This window comes from Pelodiscus sinensis, chromosome 10 (assembly GCF_049634645.1).
Source record: "Pelodiscus sinensis isolate JC-2024 chromosome 10, ASM4963464v1, whole genome shotgun sequence".
Classification (NCBI taxonomy): domain Eukaryota; kingdom Metazoa; phylum Chordata; order Testudines; family Trionychidae; genus Pelodiscus; species Pelodiscus sinensis.
Window position 1 is genome coordinate 54,308,503 of NC_134720.1, and position 23,863 is coordinate 54,332,365.

At 52.9% G+C, this 23,863-nt stretch overlaps 1 protein-coding gene across 2 annotated transcripts in view; it reads right to left on the reverse strand.

Annotated features, from left to right (window-relative positions):
* LOC102456702 (putative cation-transporting ATPase 13A5) overlaps positions 1-18,677 on the reverse strand; it is a 59,899-nt gene extending 41,222 nt beyond the window's left edge. The window contains exons 1-7 of one of the 2 annotated variants that reach the window (XM_025182497.2): positions 18,538-18,677; positions 7,842-8,015; positions 6,155-6,301; positions 5,883-5,953; positions 5,713-5,793; positions 3,216-3,285; positions 946-1,080 (exon numbers count right to left, since the gene is read on the reverse strand). In XM_025182497.2, the coding sequence (XP_025038282.2) occupies positions 946-1,080; positions 3,216-3,285; positions 5,713-5,793; positions 5,883-5,953; positions 6,155-6,301; positions 7,842-8,015; positions 18,538-18,600 (741 nt within the window). In that variant the 5' untranslated portion in view covers positions 18,601-18,677. Of the gene's footprint in view, positions 1-945; positions 1,081-3,215; positions 3,286-5,712; positions 5,794-5,882; positions 5,954-6,154; positions 6,302-7,841; positions 8,016-11,414; positions 11,549-18,537 lie in introns of those variants that run through there. The other variant, XM_075938281.1, reaches the window with a different exon arrangement.
* Positions 18,678-23,863: the final 5,186 nt, after the last annotated feature.

The window sequence follows — 23,863 nt, forward strand, 5'->3', positions numbered from 1 at the left end:
TCTACACTGTCCCTCTTGTGCAAAAGCATTTGCGCAAGAGAGCTTTTGCCCGAACAGGAGCAGCATAGCATTCCCGCAAGAAGCACTGATTTCAGACAGTAGGACGTCAGTGTTCTTGTGGAAATTCAAGTGGCCAGTGTAGACAGCTGGCAAGTTTTTCCGCAAAAGCAGCTGCTTTTGCAGAAAAACTTGCCAGTCTAGACGCAGCCCTGAATTGCATGTTCCTTGAGCTATGAAAACAATTATTTGTCTATCTGTCATTTTTTACAGTAGGAGTTCTGTGCTTGCCCAGGATGGCTGATAGATCTGAAATGCCAGGAGAGAGGCTTTTCACTCTGCTTTTAGCCTGCCTGGAATCTCAAGAGTTTTTTCCTCGCAAACAGCCTGGTCCTGCAAAGTGCTGAATCCCACAACAGCAAGGAAGTGCTTCTTGGGACTGAATTCAAGCATTCTAACAAAATACAGGTACGTCTTGGAGAAGCACAGTGGTTTTGGGCTACCTATGCCAACCCCAACTCTGAATGTTTTTGTGGCCTGCCTGCCTGCTCCCAGGCTTCATCTGAAAAGCACAATATCCTGTTCCTCAGAGAACAACAGAGGTAAAGCAAAATTACTGGAAGATTGTCTAAAGGGCAGAAATATACTAATTTGTTTGACGATTTAAGACCAATACCACATTTCTTTTTGATGTTACAACACGTTATTTTATGGCTCTTGGAAACAGTGCTGGTCCTGAAGCCACTAGCACTTTGGGGAAATTCCAAGCGGGATCCAAAATTCATGGATGGACCATCTCTAATCACCAGCAAATTTGTGGCATCTGAAATCCCACCAGCTAACCAAAAGGACTCAGTGCAGAAATTGCTTCTTATTCTGTGTCTGTGACCAATGAGATTATTACTATGGGCCGGACGGGGAAGCTGATGACATGAATAGCAGCCTTACCTGTCTGAGATCATACACGCTTAAGCCAATAGAAATGATGGACAAGATTATGATAGCCACAGAATACTCGATGTACCCTTGGGTCAACCACAGAGTCAGAGTGAAGGTTTGGAACACATAAAAGGGATTTAAAATCTGCAAACACAAATACGTCACACAGTCAGGAGAAATCCACAGAGTTCGGCTGTCGCTCGCACGTGGGACAAGATAAAATGGTTTCATGGAATCTTTCCAATGTCATTTAAACAGAATTGTGGTGCTTGTTGCCAGCCAGCATTCTCCCATGGCAATGCAGGGCACCGAGGGCCTTTCCCCTCCCTTTTGTTGATTTAAATATGGCTCAGAATGAAAAGTTGTCATCTGATGGCTGGGCAGTGACTTATCCAAAAGGAATCGGTGGTCTCAAGCTGTCTATAACACAAAAATGGCCATCACGTGTGGCACTCATAAGTGGTCTCAGCAGAGGCAATGAATAAACCACTGAGCTACTCAAAAGATCCTGAATCCTTTGGCATTGAATGTTTCATATTGAGAAAAGGTGATTGATTCTTGATTCTAATTTATTTGGAAAGTTAGAAAGAAAACTACTCCCTTATAGCACAGTCCTATGGCACTCAGCTGAGGAAAAGCCAATATGGTTCAACAGAAATTACTCCAGAAAACCTACTGAATTTAGTAGAGAAACGTAACAATACATGAAAACCTTCTACAGGACTTTTCTTTGGGACTTGCCATTAACTGGACCAATGCTTGGATGTAATTCAAAAGGGGGAGGTTGATATATTTTCTAATTTTACATCAGTTTCATCCTGGAATGGAGAAACGGGCCCACATCCCGAGGTCAAATTATGTCTTTACTTACCCCCACATAGCTTCACTGAGCTCTACATATGGGGATAAGTGAAGACATAATGTGGCCCAATAAGATTGGTGAGTCCAGCATCAGAAATAGCCAATACAGGAACTGAGTAAAGAGCTTCAGTTACCAGCCCTTTCTTCAGTCAGCAAACCAAAGGCTTCATCCTGGAATAGCCAACACGCCCACTGAAGACAACAAGATCTTTGCATGCATCAGGCTGGCACTGAGTAAATAATTTACCGAAAAAATTAACCCTTTCATGAAAAGGATGGGAACCTGCTGGTGCAATATTCACCCAGGTCTAAGGGATGAAGAGTCCGGACCAAAACAAAGATCATCAGCCAATACAGTAGTATCCTGGCCAATAGTATCATCCAGGTGCCCCATCGTTAACCCTTCCTTGTGCATGGAAAGCAAAGCACCCGTTTTTGGAAACCTGCCTGGAGGCACAATCCTAACAAAATCACGCACACAGCTGTAGGCTTTGACACAAGCACAAAGTTCCAATTCGATGTAAAGTGCTGTCCGGACATGCTCCAGGCATGGCAATCCCCGCACTCAGTACTGAGCAACTTTAGTTTAGCAGAGCTCAGCAGGACTAAAGAGCAGTTTAGGATACAAAATCAAAATCTTTTCTGTATTTCAATTGACAAGGGGTATGTAAGGAGACAGAATGTAAATACCTGGGGCACTAGGCTAACCGCTATCCTCGCAAAAAGCACCATGGGATTATTAATGATCCAATCTGAAATTCTACAGCTTATCTAAACGATGGTGACTCCTCACACCATGATGGGAACCAGCCTAGTACTGATCCCGAGGGAACGGTGAAGAGCTTATAATCACCAATGCCACGTCCTGTGAAACCTATGGTTGCATGGGTGGTTGGTCGCCCATCAAGGTATTGCTCATGTCTGACACATTATTCCTATGAGATGTAATGAGTCTGTAATCTGAAGTGATGTGGCTACACCCTGTTTGGAGGTACTAACATGCAGGATAGTCCCGATGTCTCTCTTATGGAAGCTTCATTCCAATGTAACTCAATGGAGTTACTCTGGATTTATACCACAGTGTCAACGAGGTCAGAACAAGACCCAGAAATTGCATTTTTCTTTTTAATGAGCCCTAGGCCAGCTGTATATTGTGTACATCTAGCTATTTTTTTTAAATGTACATAAAGGGTCATTTGTCCTCTGTTATACCAGCACAACTCCATTGTAGGTGATGGAATGGAACTGACATAAGATTCTACCACATATCATTGAGGTTTTTCTACGCCGCTTTGTTTTAGTAAGGATCTAGGCTATTAACTGCTGAATTCCAGGGTAGAAAAAAGAAGTTTTACACTTAAAATATTTCTGAACAATCTCTTCAAATACGAAGACTTAAAAGTATAGCTGCAGCTTACCTCTTTAAAAAGTAACTTCCAAATCGGACGAATTTCAACTTCAATGGCATTGGGGCCACACACTAACCTCCTGTGGGAGAACATGAATTGGTTAATATCAGAGAAACAAAGTTCCCTGGTGTACGCTCTACAGAAGGTCCCTAGCCCATGAAACCAAACAAATCTGTAAGGGTATGTCTACACTACAAAGTTAATTCGAACTAACAGACGTTAGTTCGAATTAACTTTGATAGGCGCTACACATGCAAACCGCTAGTTCGAACTTAATTCGAACTAGAGAGCGCTTAATTCAAACTAGGTAAACTTCATTCCACGAGGACTAACGCCTAGTTCAAATTAAGTAGTTCGAATTAAGGGCTGTGTATCCACTTAATTCGAACTAGTGGGAGGCTAGCCCTCCCCAGCTTTCCCTGGTGGCCACTCTGGGCACCACCAGGGAAACTCGTATGCCCCCCTCCCGGCTCCGGAGCCCTTAAAGGGGCACGGTCTGGCCACGGTGCCCGTGCCAGGTGCAAGCCTGCCAGCACCCAGCCAGCAGACCCTGCACCTGGCACGGCACGAACCAGCCACCCGCTGCCACCCAGCCCTCCGCCTCTTCCCGGGACCAGGCTGGCGGCTCCCAGGAGCCTGCCCGGGGCCGCAAGAGGCGGGCGCCCGCCTGGTCTAGTGCGGACATCGTGGACCTCATCCACGACCTCCGCACTAGGCACAGGAAAGTGGCCGTCTAGGGCAGGAGAGCTGCCAGCCTGGCCACCTAGGAGCAGCTTTGCATGAAAATCAAGGTGGTCCAGTGAGACCCCCGACCCTGAGCCCTGATCTTAGAACGGCCATACTAGGTCAGACCAAAGGTCCATCTAGCCCAGTAGCCTGACTGCTGACAGCAGCCAACACCAGCTACCCCGGAGGGGATGGACCAAAGACAATGACCAAGCCATTTGTCTCGTGCCATCCATCTCCAGCCTTCCAAAACAGAGGCCAGGGACCTACCTCCATGAATTTATCTAACTTCTCTTTAAACTCTGTTCTAGTTCTAGCCTTCACAGCCTCCTGCAGCAAGGAGTTCCACAGGTTTACTATTTGCTTTGTGAAGAAGAACTTTCTGTAGTTAGTTTGAAGCCTGCTACCCATTCATTTCATTTAGTGTCCTCTACTCCTCCTATTATGGGAACTAATGAAGAACTTTTCTTTATGCACCCTCTTCACACCACTCGTGCTTTTATAGACCTCTATCATATCCCCCCTCAGTCTCCTCTTTTCTAAGCTGAGAAGTCCCAGTCTCTTTAGCCTCTCTTCATATGGGACCTGTTCCAAACCCCTGATCATTTTAGTTGCCCTCCCCTCTCGCACCCTCTCTCTTCCCCTTTCCCACCTCCTTTTCCCAGTCTCCCCGAGTTTTGTTCAATAAAGAGAGTTTCTATTTTTGAACACACGTGTCCTTTATTTTGTACATCAGGAAGGGGGGCTAGAGAAGGGTAAGTGGAAGGAGGTGAGGGAGGAATGGGGTACGAGCCCCCGATGGGGAGGACTGGGGTGGCTCTGCGGGCTCCTCGGGGTGGAAGCTCTCCTGCAGCCCCCCGATTGACCCCCTCCCCAGATGGCAGCCTGTGGCAAGTGCAGCCAGGCTGATGTCCGAGTGCTGTGATGTGCCAAGTGTGGGCATTCAGGGCACTCCAAGCCAGGACTGCTTTGCAAGCGGGGAAGCCCTGAGAACTGTCTGTCTGGGGTGGGGGTCGGGTCCCTTTAAGCACAGCCCTCGGCTAGCCTGAGACAGCAGCTCCACGCTCTAAGTCCTAATCTGATGCCCTGCCGGCACTGCTTCCGGCCATCCTTAACCTTGATTCAGGGTCCACTCAATGTGGACATGCTAGTTCGAATTAGCAAAACGCTAATTATGGGAACACACAAATTAGCAAAACGCTAATTCGAACTAGTTTTTAGGTCTAGATGCACTAGTTCGAATTAGCTTAGTTCAAATTAACTAATTCGAATTAAGTTAGTTCGAATTAGTGCTGTAGTGTAGACATACCCTAAGTGTATAAGATGCCACAGGACTCATTTTTGCAAATACAGACTGACATGGCTGCCCCTTTGAGAGTTGTCACAAATGGCTGGTCTATCAAAAAGCTATAGAATCTGAAGGATATCTGAGACCCATGTTCAATTGTTGCATTCCTGAAAGTCTTTCAAAAAGCCAAAAAGAGTCTTTGGTCTACCACTGACTTGCGGTCAGCCTGGCTGGGCAGACATGTGAAACATAGCAGCACCCCCCTTCCTTCATCTCCCATTCCTACGGCCAGTTCTACCCTCCTTTCTCCAGATTTACTTTACTGGAAGTGACCTTCATGCCTCTTCTTCCCAGAGTGCAAGTTACACTCATTTTGTCCATCCTCTCAATCTCATCAGTGCAACTGACATGAAATGTGAGCAAGGGAAAAAAGAACTGGATCCCTCGTTCAGCCTGAAATGCCACATAAACTGGAAACGCTGTGGATTGTACCTGATCCCCTGTTCTTCGCTTGTGAGACCATCTCCAAACTTCTGATGTATGTCGGAACAGGAGTTGCTGTCATCTAGCGATCTAGGATAACAATGAGCGAGCTCAGGCAACCATGTTCTGAAAGGGGCTTTTGCTCCGCAAAGAACTTTGCAACCAGTGATAAAACTCACCCAACTTTCTGGAACTGATTCATGGAGAAATCCCAAACATACCGGATTTTCTGCACCTGGATGCTTCGGACCTGTAAACCCAAACAGCACAAAAGCCATTTACAGCACCCAGATTAACTCTGTTACCAGGGTCAGTTATCTTCCTTGATGCCTGGGTATAATTCTAGGTAAAGTCAATGTGAGCTGCAGAAGGACATTGAAATAAGAGCTTCCATACACCTCATCCTGTGCCATCCATCCAATACCACGTATTCCATCCATTCATGACTTACTTTTAATTCTGGCTTCCTTATGGCCCTGTTTATGACAGAATCTTTGTCAGCAATGAAGAGTCTATCTGATGTATCTCTAACCAACAGATTCAATGTGGACAAGTCAATCAAGGTCACCTTCTTTCTGGTATATTTTTGAAATTCATCCTGAAAGAATAAAGTAAAGTTCAATGTGTTTTGAAGGAGTGGCATATTCTTAGTATAGGTCTCTGTGTACAATCATTCTAGAGACTGTCTGTACATAATTACAGAACTCTTGCTTAGGAGCCAAGATCAGAGAACTTCATTCCGGTCTGCTTCACCTAATGAACACTGTCTAGGCCCAAAACATCATGGCTGCATCTAGATTGGCAAGTTTTTCCGCAAAAGCAACTGCTTTATAACTAAATCTTTGTTATAGTAGAAAATGCAAACAAGTGTAACTAACGTTGATCTAATTACACTGTGCAAATGCCTAATAGAAATGCACTTAAACCAGCTGAAATTGTGCCTTACTCAGTGTAGCTCAGTGTGGTCAGCTATTAATCACTTTTACAACAAAGTAGTAAGTTACTAATTGTTTAAAGTGCATCTATATTGGGGATATAGTGCAGGGATTGAAGCAAATGCATATTAGTTGTGTGCTCTGTATAACCAAATCATTTTAGTAACTCTAAAGGAAGTCTTCCATAGCTAATACTTAAGATACAAGCTCTCTAAAATTCAGTCCCATGGGGTTTCGCTCATGATATTACCCACATTCATTACCACACAAGATGTGCTCAACCATATTTATTTGGAATGACCCCTCTGTTGTGTCCTCTCTTCTGCATTCCTGTGTGTAGGTAGCGTTAGCACATAGACAAGAACTCTGCTTTCTGCAGAATTCTGCAGCAACAGTATTGGAACAAGACCTGCTCTCACACTGCTGGATACGCAATGAGGATATGCAGGGCGCATTTGGAGAGTGTTAAAGTATTTGAATTCTTGCTAGTGTAACCATAACCTCTGCACAATATTTTTAAACTGCTTTCTCTGAAAATGTCTCCATGGAAACGATTTGGGGTTAGTTGGCTCCTCAAATGCCTGACTTCTCCATGCCAGGGCACATCTGAAGCTAAGTATTTCCACTGGGAACTACTAGAAAATTGCTATTTCACAGTGAAAGAGTCCGACAAGCTGCTTGTGAGAGAGAGAGAGAAAGAGAGAGAGGGTATGTCTACACTTGTCCCCTGGTTTGAACTAGGGAGGCAAATGAAGCATACTGAAGTTGCTAATGAAGCACAGGATTTAAACATCCCGCGCTTGATTGGCATATTCGCAGTTGGTCGCCATTTTAAAATGCCAGTCACCCGATTTAACTTGCCGCGTGTAGACACAGTAGTCTGATCCAAAACCCTTCCCTCGAATTAACTGTTACGCCTCGTGCAAAGAAGAGTAACAGTTAATTCAAGGGAAGGGTTTTGGATCGGACTACTGCATCTACACGTGGCAAGTAAAATCGGGCGACTGGCATTTTAAAATGGCGACCGGCCGTGAATATGCTAATCATGCGTGGGATATTTAAATCCCACGCTTCATTAGCAACTTCGGTATGCTTCATTTGCCTCCCTAGTTCGAACTACAGGCAAGTGTAGACATCCCCAGAAAGAATATCGTAACTAATGAGATGGTCAGGTTAAAATTACACGCAACTGTGTGCACTTACTGTTGTTCTAAGCAATATGACATCTGCTTCCTGCAAGTTACATGGGGTGCAGTTTGCCCACACGTGCCATGCTGGCTTCCAGTAAAACAGAAGGAGAAGAGCCCCGCAGGAGAAGATATACCCTGCAATGCACATGGCTTTCCGCCAGCCTTGGGTTTTGTAGCCGAATATCTCCTGTGGAACAAAGACAAGACGATATTCTGAAATGGTTTGACCTGGAGACTTGTTTTAAAGGGCAGAGTTGCAAACATTTCTTGAGAAGACTCTCTAGGTAACATGCCTCTTATAAGCCATTCAGTCTTCAGATTGGGAGAAGAAACTGTGTCAGTTAGACATGCCATTAAAATTAAGGCAAAATATAGACCAACCCCATCAATGCCAGGCAGTCCCACATACTTAGTGTGGAAGGAAAGGCCATTCTGGTGCCCATTTTTAATCCTCGCTCCATGTAACCTTGAAGAATTAGCTTCACCCTATAGATTTCACTGCCTTAATCCAGCTGGTCTGCCCCAATAACACTTCTACCTAGATAATTCAACCCCAGAGCCTTAAAACCCCATGGCTGCGTCTAGACTGGCATGATTTTCCACAAATGCTTTTAACGGAAAAGTTTTTCCGTTAAAAGCATTTGTGGAAAAGAGCGTCTAGATTGGCATGGGCGCTTTTGCGCAAAAGCACTTTTTGCGGAAAAGCGTCCGTGCCAATCTTGACGCGGCTTTGCGCAAGAAAGCCCTGATCACCATTTTCACCATCGGGGCTTTTTCGCGCAAACCGGTTCTCAGTTGTCTACACTGGCCCTCTTGCGCAAAAGCATTTGTGCAAGAGGGCTTTTTCCTGAGCGGGAGAGTCATTGTATTTGCGCAAGAACACTGACGATCATACATTAGATCATCAGTGTTCTTGCGCAAATTCAAGTGGCCAGTGTAGACAGCTGGCAAGTTTTTCCGCAGAAGCATTTGCTTTTGCGGAAAAACTTGCCAGTCTAGACGCAGCCCATGTGTCCTGCAGCAATGGAATGTGTTTCTACAGGAGCTCAGTGTTGTCCATGGGAATCCACCCTGCAGGACAGGGAACCCCCTCGAATGCAGAAGACTTTTCAGGCTCCTCAATGTATCTGTGCTGGGTAGTGTGCCATCAAGGTAGTGTCTGGATGCCAGCTGGATGCATTTCTTTTCCTGCCTGGTGTCCCAAAATGTAGCTCTGAATCATCCCTGAGCAGCTTTCTGAGATCCTTCCCTGCTTGTCCTTCTACCCTGACAACCAGCGTGCTCTTGTAGTCATAGTGGCATCCTGTTGTTAAAAAATCATTCTTCCAACACCGGCTGATTTACTACTCCAGACATTTCTCTTCCAACTGCATCTTGAATTCTCCTATAGACCAGCCTGCTTTATGCTTGGTCCCCACTGCTGACAATAACCAATGATGTGTCGTGTAACCCCCAGGAATGCTTTTATGTTGTTCCTTCCCTCACACTCAGGACCCAGGAGAGGCGCCTGTGCCAGACCTCCCCCCTCAACACCTTGTCTAAGGCAAACAAGCCTGGAGTACCAGCCTGGCCTCACTCATGTCCAATAGGTGTCTTGCTGTTGAGTTTAACAGGGCCAGGATTTTCACCCCGGTGTCTGCTCCTTCCCCACTCCACAGATAGACCATTCCACTCCCACGCTGGTGTTCTGTGACCAGCAGCTTCTGGGAAGACCTGCTGGTTCACCAAGTACCCACTTGGAGTGACACAGCCAATGCTTCACCGTTACTGAGACTAAACAGTCGGCTGTCAGTACAAAGGACCCCTTTCTGCTCAGCCCTGGAGGGCTCTGTGCAACGGCTCTCAGCAGAGCTCTGTACAGCCAGCAAAGCAGCCACAAGGCGAGCGTACACAGCATCCTCTGTCTGCGTCATTCCTGGACTGCCATTTTCCCCTAGCATGTACAGACGAGGCCCTTTGCACTCCTGCCTCGCACACGGGCTCCTGCCCCCTCTCACACACGGGTCCCATTCCCCTCCACCTTGCATGTGGGCCCTTAGCCCTCTCGCCTCACACGCAGGTTCCTGCCCCCCACCTCTAGGGTTGCCAGATGGTTTCAACACAAACACCGGACACACTTGACATTACATCACAATCAACATTACATCTGATTTAGAAAATACCGGACAGTTCTATTGTGTCAATTTGTTTCCCAAACAGAAAGCTCAACTACTGGACTGTCCGGTTCAAAACCGGACACCTGGCGACCCTTCCCACCTCCCACACAGGTCCCGTATCCCGCTGCCTCGCACGGGGGGGCTCCTGCACTTTGCCTCCCACATAAGCCCCTTGACTCCTTGCCTCACACACAGGCCCTTTGACCCACCACCTCAGACATGGGCCCTACCCCCACCTCACAGACAGGCCCCCCCCCGGCCTCCCACATGAGCCGCCTGCCCCACGTACAGGCCCTGCCCCTGCCTCACACAATGGCCCTGCCCCTCCCCCGGTATACACGAGCCCTGCCCCCCTCACACATGGGTCCTGCCCCCCACACCCGTGAACCCTTTCCTCCTCACACATGGACCCAACCACCACGCCTGCGAACCCTGCCCCCCTTGCACATGGACCCTACCCCCCATGCCTGCGAACCCTGTCCTCCTCAAACACGAGCCCTGCCCCCCTCGCACATGGACCCTACCCCCCACGCCTGCAAACCCTGCCCCCCCACATACAGGCCCTGCCCCCCCGCACACGAGCCCTGCCCCCCACACACACGGGCCCTGCCCCCCCGCATACGGGCCCTGCCCCCCACACACACAGGCCCTGCCCCCACGCACACGGGCCCTGCCCCCCACACACACAGGCCCTGCCCCCATGCACACGGGCCCTGCCCCCCACACACACAGGCCCTGCCTCCACGCACATGGGCCCTGCCCCCCACACACACAGGCCCTGCCTCCACGCACATGGGCCCTGCCCCCCACACACACGGGCCCTGCCCCCCCGCACACACAGGCCCTGCCCCCACGCACACGGGCCCTGCCCCCACGCACACAGGCCCTGCCCCCCCGCACACGGGCCCTGCCCCCCACACACACAGGCCCTGCCCCCACGCACACGGGCCCTGCCCCCCACACACACAGGCCCTGCCCCCCCGCACACGGGCCCTGCCCCCCACACACACAGGCCCTGCCCCCCCGCACACGGGCCCTGCCCCCCACACACACAGGCCCTGCCTCCACGCACACGGGCCCTGCCCCCCACACACACAGGCCCTGCCTCCACGCACATGGGCCCTGCCCCCCACACACACAGGCCCTGCCCCCCACACACACAGGCCCTGCCCCCACGCACACGGGCCCTGCCCCCCACACACACAGGCCCTGCCCCCACGCACACGGGCCCTGCCCCCCCTCACACACAGGCCCTGCCCCCCCTCACACACGGGCCCTGCCCCCCCGCACACGGGCCCTGCCCCCACACACACGGGCCCTGCCCCCCCGCACACGGGCCCTGCCCCCCGCACACGGGCCCTGCCCCCCCCACACACAGGCCCTGCCCCCCGCACACGGGCCCTGCCCCCCCGGGCCCTGCCCCCGCGCACATGCTCCACCCCGGGGCTCTCGGGGTCGGCGGGGGCGGTGCTGTTGGCGCTGTGGCTGGCGGCCAGGAGGCCGGAGAAGGAGCGGGAGGCAGCCAGGGCTGAGCCGCTGCGGGGCCCCGTGGCGGGCAGGAACTCCGCCAGGCTGCGGGCCCTGCTCCCGGGGCGGCACTGCACGGCAGGGAGCGCCCAGCCAGGCGCCCCCCACCCCCGGCCTGCGCCCCCTTCCGCCACCTCCCAGTCGCACCCCATAACCCTGCACCGGCTGGGCACACGGTGCCCCCGACACGTTTCTACCTGTCCCCCTTCCGCCACCTCCCAGTCGCACCCCCATAACCCTGCAGCGGCTGGGCACACGGTGCCCCCGACACGTTTCTACCTGCCCCCCCTTCCGCCACCTCCCAGTTGCACCCCCATAACCCTGCAGCGGGCTGGGCACACGGAGCCCCCGACACGTTTCTACCTGCCCCCCCTTCCGCCAGCTCCCAGTTGCACCCCCATATCCCTGCAGCGGGCTGGGCACACGGAGCCCCCGACACGTTTCTACCTGCCCCCCTCCCGCCTGCCACACCACCGACACCCCTCAACAGCCGGCATTGGCCGTAGCTTGTTCGTGGCTCCAGTCCCCCGGTAACAGAGAGCTGCATTCAGACAAAGCGGTGTAGGGCTGGAGACACCTACGTCTCCTCTCCTGGGGCAGGGGAGGGGAGACTTAGCCCTGCCACCAGTGCAGGGCACGGGACGAGATGGCCTCTCAGGATCCCTTCCAGTCCTGTGATGCTGTGCAAACTATGGACACACACAGGTTGCAAACTATGGACACACACAGGTTGCAAACTATGGACACACACAGGTTTTAAGGGGACTGGAAGCTTAGTCCTGTAGCGAGAGGAAGGCCTGAACTACAAGCCCAGGTATCGCAGGCCTGAGGCCTAGACAGCAATGGGCAGGACTTTACACATCACTCCTGACATCCGTTTGCCACCTGCTGTTGCCCACCTCTCCGGGCTCCGTTTTTGCGCAAAACCCCCCTCTTGCGCATTTTTTTCAGGAAAAATGGCTCTTGCGCAAGAGCGGGGTTTTGCACAAAAACAGAGCCTCACTAATTATGCAAATAAGGCATGGCAATATTCCATGCTTTGCCTCATTTGCATATTTCTTGCGCAAAATGGGCACAGTGTAGGCATAGCCTAGACGTGTGGGTTACACCTACATGCTACTACAATAAGATTGTACAAGGTGTGTCTTGCATCATTTAAAAGCTCATAAGTTGCTGATCAGTATCATCCTTATTGAAATGTGTTATAAGATTCCCCTGGATGGTTATGTTAATGCAAGTTCCAAATCCACCCCCTGCCCAAACAACAGTTGACAGACATGGCTGTCCTAAACAAAGGAATCATGCACTCTGCTTATTTTTCATTTAAGCTGTAATGTGACTGGTCATCTGCCCCACACCGGCCCTTTAAGGGTTAAAACAGCCCTGGGAAAGGGCTGGGGCTGTGGAGCCAGCAGCTGGGGCAGATACAGCCAATGAGGGCCCAGCTGAGGGCAGTATAAATAAAAGCTCCTGCAGCAGATGAAAGTCTCAGACTCACACTAGCTGTAGAGCAGGAGGGACCAGGCTGCCAGGGAAGCTGGAGGCTTCCTGGCTTAGAGCAGGGCTTGGAAGGCAGGCAGGGCTGGGGAAGCGCCGGCCGGGCAAGCTCCTAGGCTGCAGGGCCTGAAGCAAGGCCTCAGGGTACTAGGGCTGTGGGGAGGCAGCAGGTCCACACCCTTTCCCATGAGAAGCGGCCTGAAATGGCCACAGTTTGCCCTTGTGGCAGGGGCTGTCTGGCGACTGGCAGTGGGTCAGTGAGGCAAGGTGGGCATAAGGGGTTGGAGGTCCCTGAGGGCGCAGACCCCAGAGCGTGGGGCCCTGCGGCAGGGCAGTACTCAAATGGTGGTCTGGGAGGGACATGGGCCCTAACACTAGGGCTACGTCTATACTCACGTCTTCTTGGCAAGTATGGCTGTTTTTGCGCAAGAATCCGCAGAGCACCCACACTGCCCCCCTGCTCTTGCGCAAGGAAATTTACAGCACGGCGCGGTGAGGGAGGGCTTCTTGTGCAAGAGCTATGCTCTTTAACAGGTATAAACCCCCTTTTGCAGGAGCTCTTGCGCCAGAGGGCAGTGTGGATGCTCGGCAGGGATTTCTTGTGCAAGAAAGCCCTATGGTTAAAATGGCCATCAGAGCTTTCTTGTGCAAGGGAGCGTCCACACTGCCATGGGCGCTCTTGTGCAAGAGCACAGCTTGCACATGGCAGTGTGGGTGTTTTCTTGCACAAGAACCCTTGCTCAAGATGTTATTGCGCAAGAAGCCTCCAGTATAGACATAGCCTAGGTGATGGAGGATGATAGGTAAGAGCAAGCGAGATGCCAGCTAACGGGGTGCCCCAGAGCAGAAAAGCTGATTCCCAGAGTGTCCAGCAGGAGGCGCCTGTGACCAGTAAACAGAGTAATCCTGCAGGACGGAAGGCGAAGGAAGTTCAAACACGGTGGGGGGGGACCAGCAGGGTCCTTCCTTCTACCTGTGCTTTGTCTCAGCGGGCTAGAAAAGCTGGAAATGCTCTTTCCGAGAGGGCGATAAAAGGAGGGACAAACACCCCAAGGCATTCGTCTGTCTCCCTGCCCATCACAGTCCCTGCACTTAGAACGAAAATGGAAGCATTCAGTGGGCTCTGGGGGGGGTCCCGCCTACAGAGATCGATCAGCCACGCTGCTGAAACCACGTAGTGAGAATCTCGGGTTGACCCTGCTATGGTTGCAGTTAAGCGCTAGCAAAGAGTCTTTTTATTTTGCTTGTTACCGGTTGTGACTTAGGCCTCGCTATTTGTACTCCCTTAACATCTCTTTGTAGTTCATGGGCTGGTTTTACTGGTTTATCTAATCCTGTGCATTTAAAGTGAAGCATCTGAATGACTCCTGGAGGTAATAAACTGGCATATTAGTCCCTGTACGGAATGATGGACTTACAAATAAATTGTGCTGCCCAGGAGAGGGCTGAGCGGTACAGGCCATTGACTCCACCCTGGAAATGTAAGACTGGGGATGTGTTGGGGTCACCCTTCAGCCCAACTGGCGAGAGCCAGAGTATAACCGAAGTGTGGGTGGCAGGCTGCAGTTACACACAGACACTCAGGGTGTGGTGTGCTCGCTGGAAGACTGGTTGTGAGTGGCCCAGGTGGAAGCTAGTTCAGCTAGGCATTGTGGGGCTCCCCAGATTGCCGTGCAGGGGTGTTACAGCCCCTTCACTCCCCCCGGTCTGAACTGTTTCCTGGTATGTCACAAGTCCATCCGGATTTACATTCTTAACTAGTGAAAGGGACAAGACGTTTCATTCCAGTCTGGTTTCAAACACTGAATTCTGCAGTGTGGTTCAGTATCAAGACCTGAGTTAACTGACAATTTGTCCTTTGAGATTGTGAAACACCTGGCAGATGTGGGCACATTTTGATGCTTGGATTCGTGCCCATCTTTAATATTCATCCCTCTCCCAGCTACAAACTTTAAAATTCCTCTGGCAGGAGCAACTGTATCTGTAGATTCAACTCTTGTATAACTCGATTGGGCTTTAAAACAGGATGGGTCCTTTCCATTGTTTGCCAGTATGATTTAGGGTTTTTTTCTTCTGCTGCATCTTTACAGATCCCTCTTTCGTGCCTTTTCTAGACTGCCAAGGTCTCTTCCTCTCTCTCTCCCTGAGAAAATCCTCAGAGAATGACCTGGACCCCACTTTAGATTTAGATCAACTAAAACATGGGAGACCCCCCGTTCAGAAATGGCTGGAATTTCCCATGGGTTCAACACAACATGCTGCACATGACTATAAAGCCTCTTAATTCCTCTTCCCGCCTCTGTAATCCCAGCAAGTCACACCTTGCTCAGGACAGCAAAGGTTGCCAGCCACCCACATGTAAAAGGCTTTGCAAGGAATGCCGGTTTCTGATTATCACAGTATGCCAGAAACATTGTGTCATCCACGCAGGCTAGCTAACATACTTGACCACTAAAACCACTCATGCGGCACAGGGTACTAGGTCCCCGCTTGTTTGGAGGTGAGGGACTCTGCAGACCCGGGTCGGTTAAGTATATTTTAAAACGAAAATTGTCTTGCATTTCTATTTGATTTCATCCCAAAGGATTCTCAGACTGCTTAACAGAACAATACACTCTCCAGGGTGGGGATTACATACTCCAGCACCAAAACACAATCACCTCAGTACCGGGGCAGGGAGGAGTCTCCACTACTTAATTTTCTACGGGACAGAAACCACAGAAGATCATATGTGGTGGAATCCACCGGGCCTGTAGAAAAGCAGAATGTAATTGCACACGTTGGAATTCGGCAAGAGACGCCAACCCCTCAGCAAGTAGGTTTCACCAGTTTCATTTCAGGTGGGATTTTACATGGATTTAGTTAAGCCGAGCTGAAGAACCATGCAGGTTGAAAGTGGCCTCTTTGATTTAGCTTCCACCTCTTCCTAATGCATTCAAATTACAGCCCGGTTAAACTGAAATAAGAATATCCACGTTGCCTTCGGCACTGGTTTGAGTAATCTGCCTGAAACCCACATTGTTAAGGCCGGTCTCTGCTGAAAGGTTTTTATCAGCTTTGTTTTGTCGGTCAGGGGTGTGAACCCCCCACCCCCGAGCGATGGAGCCACGTGAGACCCGTGCCACGCTGCTTGCAGACAGGGTCAGGGCACACCACAGAGGGAGGCTGACTCCAGGCAGATGATGTTGACCTCAGGTGGTAACTGTCTGCCCTAAAATTTCACTCTGGCCATTGTCGCTCACCTTTCACAGGGGTTAACTCCACCTCCCCACGCGGCAGAGTTAGAGCTCTGTGTAACACAGGCAGAGCCAAACCTGGGCCCGCTGGGGCCTAGTGCATGAGCCTCCACCGCAGGAGCTAAGGCTGAGGAGCAGACTCAGTCGTTCTCGCCGGACGTGGGCTCCGTGCCACCCCCTGGGACAGAGCCCCACCCCGAAGACGATCCCCCGCCGGGCTCCTCCGGCGCAGACCCAGCACAAGGCAGCCAGGGGACCGTGGAGGCTGAATTGCTTCTGCGGAGCCAAGGCCCCAGCCTGCGACGTTCTATGTGTCGCAGGGTGCTGGCACCCCAAGGCCCTGGCTGCTTGAGAATCAGGCTGCCATGACGCTAGCACAGGGAGCAGGGTGACAGCCCCATGGCGACACAGCCCCACAGCAGCAGTGTCCCTAGTGCAGATGAACTGTCACGCAGCGCGCTGAGCTGCAGCCTTCAGCTGCCCGTACGCACACCCTTCCCTGCCACAGGTGAGTGCAAAGGGGCACTTCAGCTAGCCTGAGAGAATGTGTGATACATCCCTCAGCGCACGCACACACGCACACACTGCCAGCTGGAGAGAGTGTGTGTGTGAGATACGTCCCTCAACATACACACGCACACACAGGCTGTGTCTAGACTGGCGGATTTTGCAGAAAAACTTTCCTGCTGTCTACACTGGCCGTTTGAATTTCCGGAAAAGCCCTGACGATCTCCTGTAAAATCATCAGTGCTGCTCCGGAAATACTATGCTGCTCCTGTAAGGGCAAAAGTCTTTTTCTGAAAGCCTTTTGCGCAAAAGGGCCAGTGTAGACAGCACAGTGCTGTTTTCTGCAAAAAAGCCCCGATTGTGAAAATGGCGATCGGGGCTTTTTTGTGGAAAAGCGCGTCTAGATTGGCCACGGACATTTTTCCGCAAAAAGTGCTTTTGTGGAAAAGCATCCTGCCAATCTGGACGCTCTGTTCCGAAAATGCTTTTAACGGAAAACTTTTCCGTTAAAAGCATTTTTGGAAAATCATGCCAGTCTAGACGTAGCCACACTCTCTCTCCCCCCCCCTTGCTTTCCCCACACGGCTCCTTTGCGTCCACTGCACAGGCTGGTGCTTCCAAAGCACTGCCCCCCACTCCACCTTTCCCACCCCGGGTGCTGCCAGCCACATGGCAAAGAAAGAAGCTGATTGTATGGACATTAACCAAAGCGTCCCAAGGCCAGGGCCAGGACTGGCGAGCACCAATGGATTCCACCCTGGGGGCTGCCGCTGCAAAGCTCAGTTACCCCTGAACTACAGCATGAAGGGCAGGACCCCCCAGCCCCTCTGGGGCGATTCCAGCCAGCTCTGGCTCTGGCTCTGGCTCTGGCTCAGCCACTGCCCTGCAGAGCTATGCAGGGCAGGACCCCCCAGCCCCTCGGGCGTTTCCAGCCGGCTCTGGCTCAGCCACCGCCCTGCAGAGCTATGCAGGGCAGGACCCCCCAGCCCCTCGGGCGATTCCAGCCGGCTGTGTCTCAGTCACCGCTCACAGAGCTATGCAGGGCAGGACCCCCCAGCCCCTCGGGCGATTCCAGCCGGCTGTGTCTCAGTCACCGCTCACAGAGCTGTGCAGGGCAGGACCCCCCAGCCCCTCGGGCGATTCCAGCCGGCTGTGTCTCAGTCACCACTCACAGAGCTGTGCAGGGCAGGACCCCCCAGCCCCTCGGGCGTTTCCAGCCGGCTGTGTCTCAGTCACCACTCACAGAGCTGTGCAGGGCAGGACCCCCCAGCCCCTCGGGCGTTTCCAGCCGGCTGTGTCTCAGTCACCGCTCACAGAGCTGTGCAGGGCAGGACCCCCCAGCCCCTCGGGCGTTTCCAGCCGGCTGTGTCTCAGTCACCGCTCACAGAGCTGTGCAGGGCAGCTCTCAGGCCAGGAAACAGCAAACCAGGGCTGGTTTCTCAGCATCTTTCCTGGGAGCTGCTCCCGTGAGGCGGCTCCCACCTGCAGGGGCGGAGGCCCTGCTGCTGGGGTGTGATGGTTAGGCTGGAAGAGGCGTGAGGAAAAGCAGTGGCAGAGGCGCTACAGCCTCTCCTCTCTGGGGGTCTGTGGGCTGGACCTGGACGGCCTCCCCCGCTGCCGTCGGTGAAGAAATGACCTCAGCCCTCGGGGTCAGAGCCTCGGCTGGAAACGCCCCCCACGTGGCATGCTGCGTTTAGCTGGAAACCCCAGGGAGCCTTGGAAACGCCGCTGCTGCGCGCCCCGCCAGGTGTAACCGGAAAGCAGAAATCACCGCCCCCGCCTTTACCAGCTCGTTGTCCTCCATGGGGCTGAGCAAGGCATGGTGGCCCTTCCCGGACTCCTCTTCCATCAGGCCGGGGAGTGGCGCTCCAGGGGGTTAGCCCGTGGCGGGGAGAGAGCTCCTGGTCACTGCTCCCAGCTTGAACTCAAGGCGCAGTTCTCACCATGCTCGCACCCTGCCTTGGAAGTCCTGCAGCAGGCACCTTCCTTGCTAAACTGGAGAGACAGGGAGAGAAACCCCATTCTCAGGTAGGCACGTATGCAACTCCTGCACGCCTCTCCCGCCTGGTGTCCTCTTGCTGAACGGCAGGAGAGTTCCTACTTAAAGTGACACCCACCAAAGGGAGCAAGTGGTTGGTGCCTCCTGCCGGGCCAGCCAGGAGTGCTGGGCGCCCCAGAGCCAAGCGGGCAGGCAGACTGGAGCAGCAATGAGAGGAGGCTGGGAGGGGACTGGCTTCCAGAGAGACGGGGTCTGGTTCAGTTCATTGGAGAGAAGTTGCCAGTAGTGGGTCAAAAGGTTTTGCTGAGCTGGTTCTGAGTTAGGCGCTTGAGGCAAGACTGTAAAGAGCTATCGCTTTGTGTTCCCGGCTCTGGCGCTCCCGGACACAAGGGCTGGGACACGCTGGGACAGGCGCTGTTAGCCAGGCAGGAACAGGAGCTCTTGGGCTTTAAAATGTGCCTGGGGGTTTAAGATGCACTTTGTCTTGTTCCACTGGCACAAAGTACAACTTGGCACCTATAGCGGGGTCTCAAACACCCGGCCCACAGGTCATCCCCAGCTGGGGCAATTGTGCAATCCAGCCCAGGAGCCCTGGCATGCGGGGGGGGGGGGGGGGAGGGAGACTGTGTTACCATTCCCCAAGCCCCACCCCATCCTGCCATTGCCCCAGCTGCTCCCCCCACATGGCACCCAGGACCCCGGATGCAGCTTTGGGGACTCACTATGTAGCAAAAATGTACGTTGTAGTCTTGGTTATCAGATTGTAAGTGTGGTGCATAATGATTTGATGTCTAATGACTTGCTTATAAGTTTGGTGGGCTTCTAGCTCACCCTGTCTCTCGAGATTCGATAATATTTACTGTAAGGCCTTGCTTCCTGTTAGCTAACAAATTCAGTTGTACCCCTTGTCTGCAGCACCAACTAAGTTGTGCAGGGTTGCTTTCTTTGTGCCGTTCCTTTAAGTAATGATTAATCTCGCCTGAAACACTGCACCATTGTGCGGTGCTAGTGCAGGAGGTGTGTGAGTGCGACAGCCAGCACAATGCCCAGGTGATCAAGAAGTGGAAACTTTGAAGCAGCCATTGTGTCTGAGGCTGAATTAAATTGGCAGCGTTGACAGCCCCGGAGACAAGCAGAGACACCCCCCTGTCCCTGCAAGAGTGAGTGACAAGGGTGGGCAGCCTGACAATCCCCGTCGGAGGAGAACTCTGGACAACACCTCCTGAGGGCGGATGAGGGCAGCACCACACTGCAAAACCCACAGACGAATGGGAACTGACATGGCTAAGAAGGGGAGCTCTGGTCATTGGAACTCTGGGTTCCATCCTGCAAGCCCAGCCTGAAAGGAGCCTTGACTCGCAGTCGAAAGACCCCGACTCCTCACTCGGCCAGCCTTGCCTGGCCAGTACGAGGACGGACTGGTAACTACGCATCATCTGTAGGCCCTGGGGGGGGGTGGAATCTTATAAAGCAGATGCTAACAGCTTCTCTACTGTCTTCTCAGGAAACGTGGCGAGTTGCCTTTTCCCTGAGAAGATCCCGGGGGCTTTTTATAAGCATAACAGCTAGAGGGCCTGGTGTGGGGCGGCTGAGACCCCTGGGCATGATTTTCTGGAAATGCTTTTAATGGAAAAGTTTTCCGCTAAAAGCATTTTCGGAAAAGAGCGTCTAGATTGCCATGGATGCTTTTCTGCAAAAGCACTTTTAGCGGAACAGCGTCCTTGCCAATCCAGACGCACTTTTCCGCAAAAAAGCCCCAATCGCCATTTTCGCCATCGGGGCTTTTTTGCAGAAAACAAATCTGAGCTGTCTACACTGGCCCTTTTGTGCAAAAGTTTTGTGCTCCCCACGGCTGGGGGCTTCCTTCTTCACTGTACAGAGGATGAGCTCCAGCGGGCCCAGAGGCTGCTGCCGAATCTCCCTGCCCCCGTGTCCGGGAGAGATTCACCCCATTCTGGCTCAGGGTGCTCCAGCGGCTGCCCGCCCCGGAGGCTCTGCCAGCGGGACCGTGTTTGCTGGAGCACCGGGCGACAGCACACATGGGCTAAGTGCTCAGGCTGTTTGACAAGCCGGGATTGTTTTCTGATTTAAAAGCCATGGGCCGTTCCCCCCGGATACCTTTCAGCGGGACATTTCAGATGAAATGCAAACGGAGAGATGGAACTCAATTGTTAATTGGGGGTCCCCAATTTTCTCTCCCTTTTCTACTCTCCTCCCCGATTTGCCACCAGAAAAGGTGGGAAGTAAATATTGGAGAGGTCTGGGGGGTTTCCCCTCTCCAGGGAAGGAGGGAGACCCCTCCCCGGGCCTCTCTAAATATCCAGACTCAAACCCAAAAATGTGGGAGGCTAGCAGCTAGACAAAAGCCAAGAGCTCGGTGTGGCGCTAAGCACGAGATGTTGTTTTGTTGTGAAACTTCCCATGGAAAAAAAAAATCAAAACTCCATTTCTGATGGGAAAATGTTCTGCTAAAAATGATGAGCTGTTCTTGCGTCGGGGGGTTCCTGGCTGCCCACCCACCCCAGCCCGTCTATTTGGGGCAGTGGGGGGTAGGGCTGTGTGAACGCCAAGGGGTACCTCTGCCGTAGGCTCTTTGCTGGCTCCCCAAGGAATTGGCTCCTTTGTAGTAACAGCTCGGCCAGGCGTGGGTCACTCACGTTCCGTCCCACCCATTCACTCCGCTGTGATCGATTGCTGCTTTTACTTGCCTGTGGCACCTTGAAGACTAACCAGGCTCTCGTGGCCTGCTTATTTATGCCCTGACTCATCTCTTAGTCCCTAAGGTGCCACGGGACGTGTTATCGCTAATTGTTTTCATCTGCGGAATATGTTTTGTTCTGTGCACCAAGGCACATGCAGATGTGCACCGCCAATAGAAACTCATGCCACGCGCTGCGGGGCTCTGATAATCAGCTGGGCGGCACCTGAATCTTACCTGGCCGGCTGCCCAAGCACTCCTCTTACAGGGAACACGACCTGGGACTCCTCCTTGTTTCTGCCTACGCAGATTAACACGCCTGCCCCTCTGGGACTTTCCTGCGTACTGCTCCCATCTGGCCTCAGGCTGCCCCAGGCTCCCACGGAGCTCTGCACTCGGTGCGGCGCATACACACCTGTCTGCAAAGGAGGCCGCAAGAGGAGCATCGTTTTCTGTCCTTCCGCCAACGTCAGTCACCGCAGCGCGTGATCCTCTGCCGAGAGCCCAGGCTCCTGCTCCAGGCGGAGTGAAATCTGGAGCAAACGGAGAATGTAAAAGCGGCTACCCTGGGTCAGACCAGAGGCCCATTCAGCCCAGTGTCCTGTCGGCCAACAGTGGCCAGTGCCAGGTGCCCCAGAGGGAGGGAATAGAACAGGGAATCCTCACGTGATCCCTCCCCTGTTGCCTATCCCCACCATCCCTACCCATCTGGGCTAATAACCACCGATGGACCTAACCTCCAGGAATCTATCTCACTCTTTTTTGAACCCTGTTAAAGTCCTGGCCTTCACAACTGTGACGACGCGCTGGGGTTTTCCCACCTCCTGCACCCCCGTAATGGCATGGACAGACTCCCCCAGCCAGCAGAATAGAGGGAGTATATTGCCTCTCCAGGATACAGCACAGATGTCATCTGGTTACAGGGCAGGCCTAGGATGCCTCAGCCCCCCTTGAGATGGGGGAGCCTGGGCCCCTAAATCCCAGCCCGTTGCCTAGGCTGCTTCCTCCATGATACCAGACAGAAACCTAACTCCCTCACTTCCAGCCCTGCCCCCAGCCAGGGCTTCACTCCCCTTCTTCCCATTGTTCCGCTCCCTGGGAGATCACTGGTCAGACAGGTTCTTAGCCCCCTTGCATAATGACTCATCCCCTGCCCTGCTGGGCCCTGCTGCAAACAGCAGCCAGTGGAGGTCACTCACTATCCAAGCCTAGCAACCAGCAAGGTACCCACACTACGTCACAACAACCTCCTCTGGCAAGGAGTTCCACTGGTTGACTGTGCACTGAGTGAAGAAAACTTCCTTTTGTTTGTTTTAAACCTGCTTCCCATTAATTTCATTTGGTGACCCCTAGTTCTTATATTGTGGGAATAAGTAAATAACTTTTTCTTATTCGCTTTTTTCATACCACTCATGATTTTATAGACCTCTGTCCTATCCCCCCTTTGTGTCCTCTTTTCTAAGCTGAAAAATCCCCGTCTTTTTCTTCTCTCTTCATATACCCTTCCTAACCCTCATCGTTTTGGTTGCCCTTTTCTGAACTCACAGCCTTGCTCTGGGAAGAAACCAGAGTGTGCTAGCAGAAGGGCTCCAGGAGCCGGGTGTCAAGGCATGCCAGGCAGGAGGAGGGGAGCTGGGTCTGACCTGCCCATGGCTGCAGAGCAGGAAGCTTGGTCTCTGCCATGTTTAGACATTAAGGATGTGGCCAGCTGGATGGCGTGAAAAGAGACCCCAGGGAACTGGGCCTGGGCTGTAGAAAGGAGGCAGGGCACCAGCGAGGTGGCAACGTCACTGGCTCCCTGCACTTCCATGAGGTGTAAGCGTCTTAGCCCTGGCCTTGAGCAGGGCTACCCCAGCCTCCAGCTCCACCGTCGCTCCCCCCACCCGGCCTGTGCCTCCTGCTGCCAGGGAGCCCCTCCGCACCCTCCCTGTCCCTGTTCCACGCCCCTGCCCTCCGCACCGCCAAACCCCTCCTTGAGTCACCCCCGCGACCCAGCGCTGGGCCCCAGACGCGCCCCTGGACAAGCCCCGGCAGCCTGGCGAGCCCTTTGGGCAGGGGCCTCGGTGACTAACCCCGAGTAGCAAGTTACCCAACAGCCCTGTGCTGAGCAGCTCGCGCAGACCCTCGGTGTGGGCCTGGCCCCACAGCGGCGGCCGATCTGCGCCTGCAGGAGCCAGTCTATGGGTCCTGCCAGGCTCTTACGACGGGGGGGAGGCCGACTGGCCCTGCTGGCTCGGCTGTCAGAGCTCTCGATGCTGAGCCTCGGGCCGGAGAAGCGTGGCCGGGCTGGAGTGTGAGCCGTGAACACCGTGTAGCAGAGACACAGAAACCCAGCGCATCCCTCCCAGCTGGCTACGGTCGGGCTGCCTCGGTGACCACGTGGCCCGGGAACGCCAGCCTCCCTGAAAAGGTAAC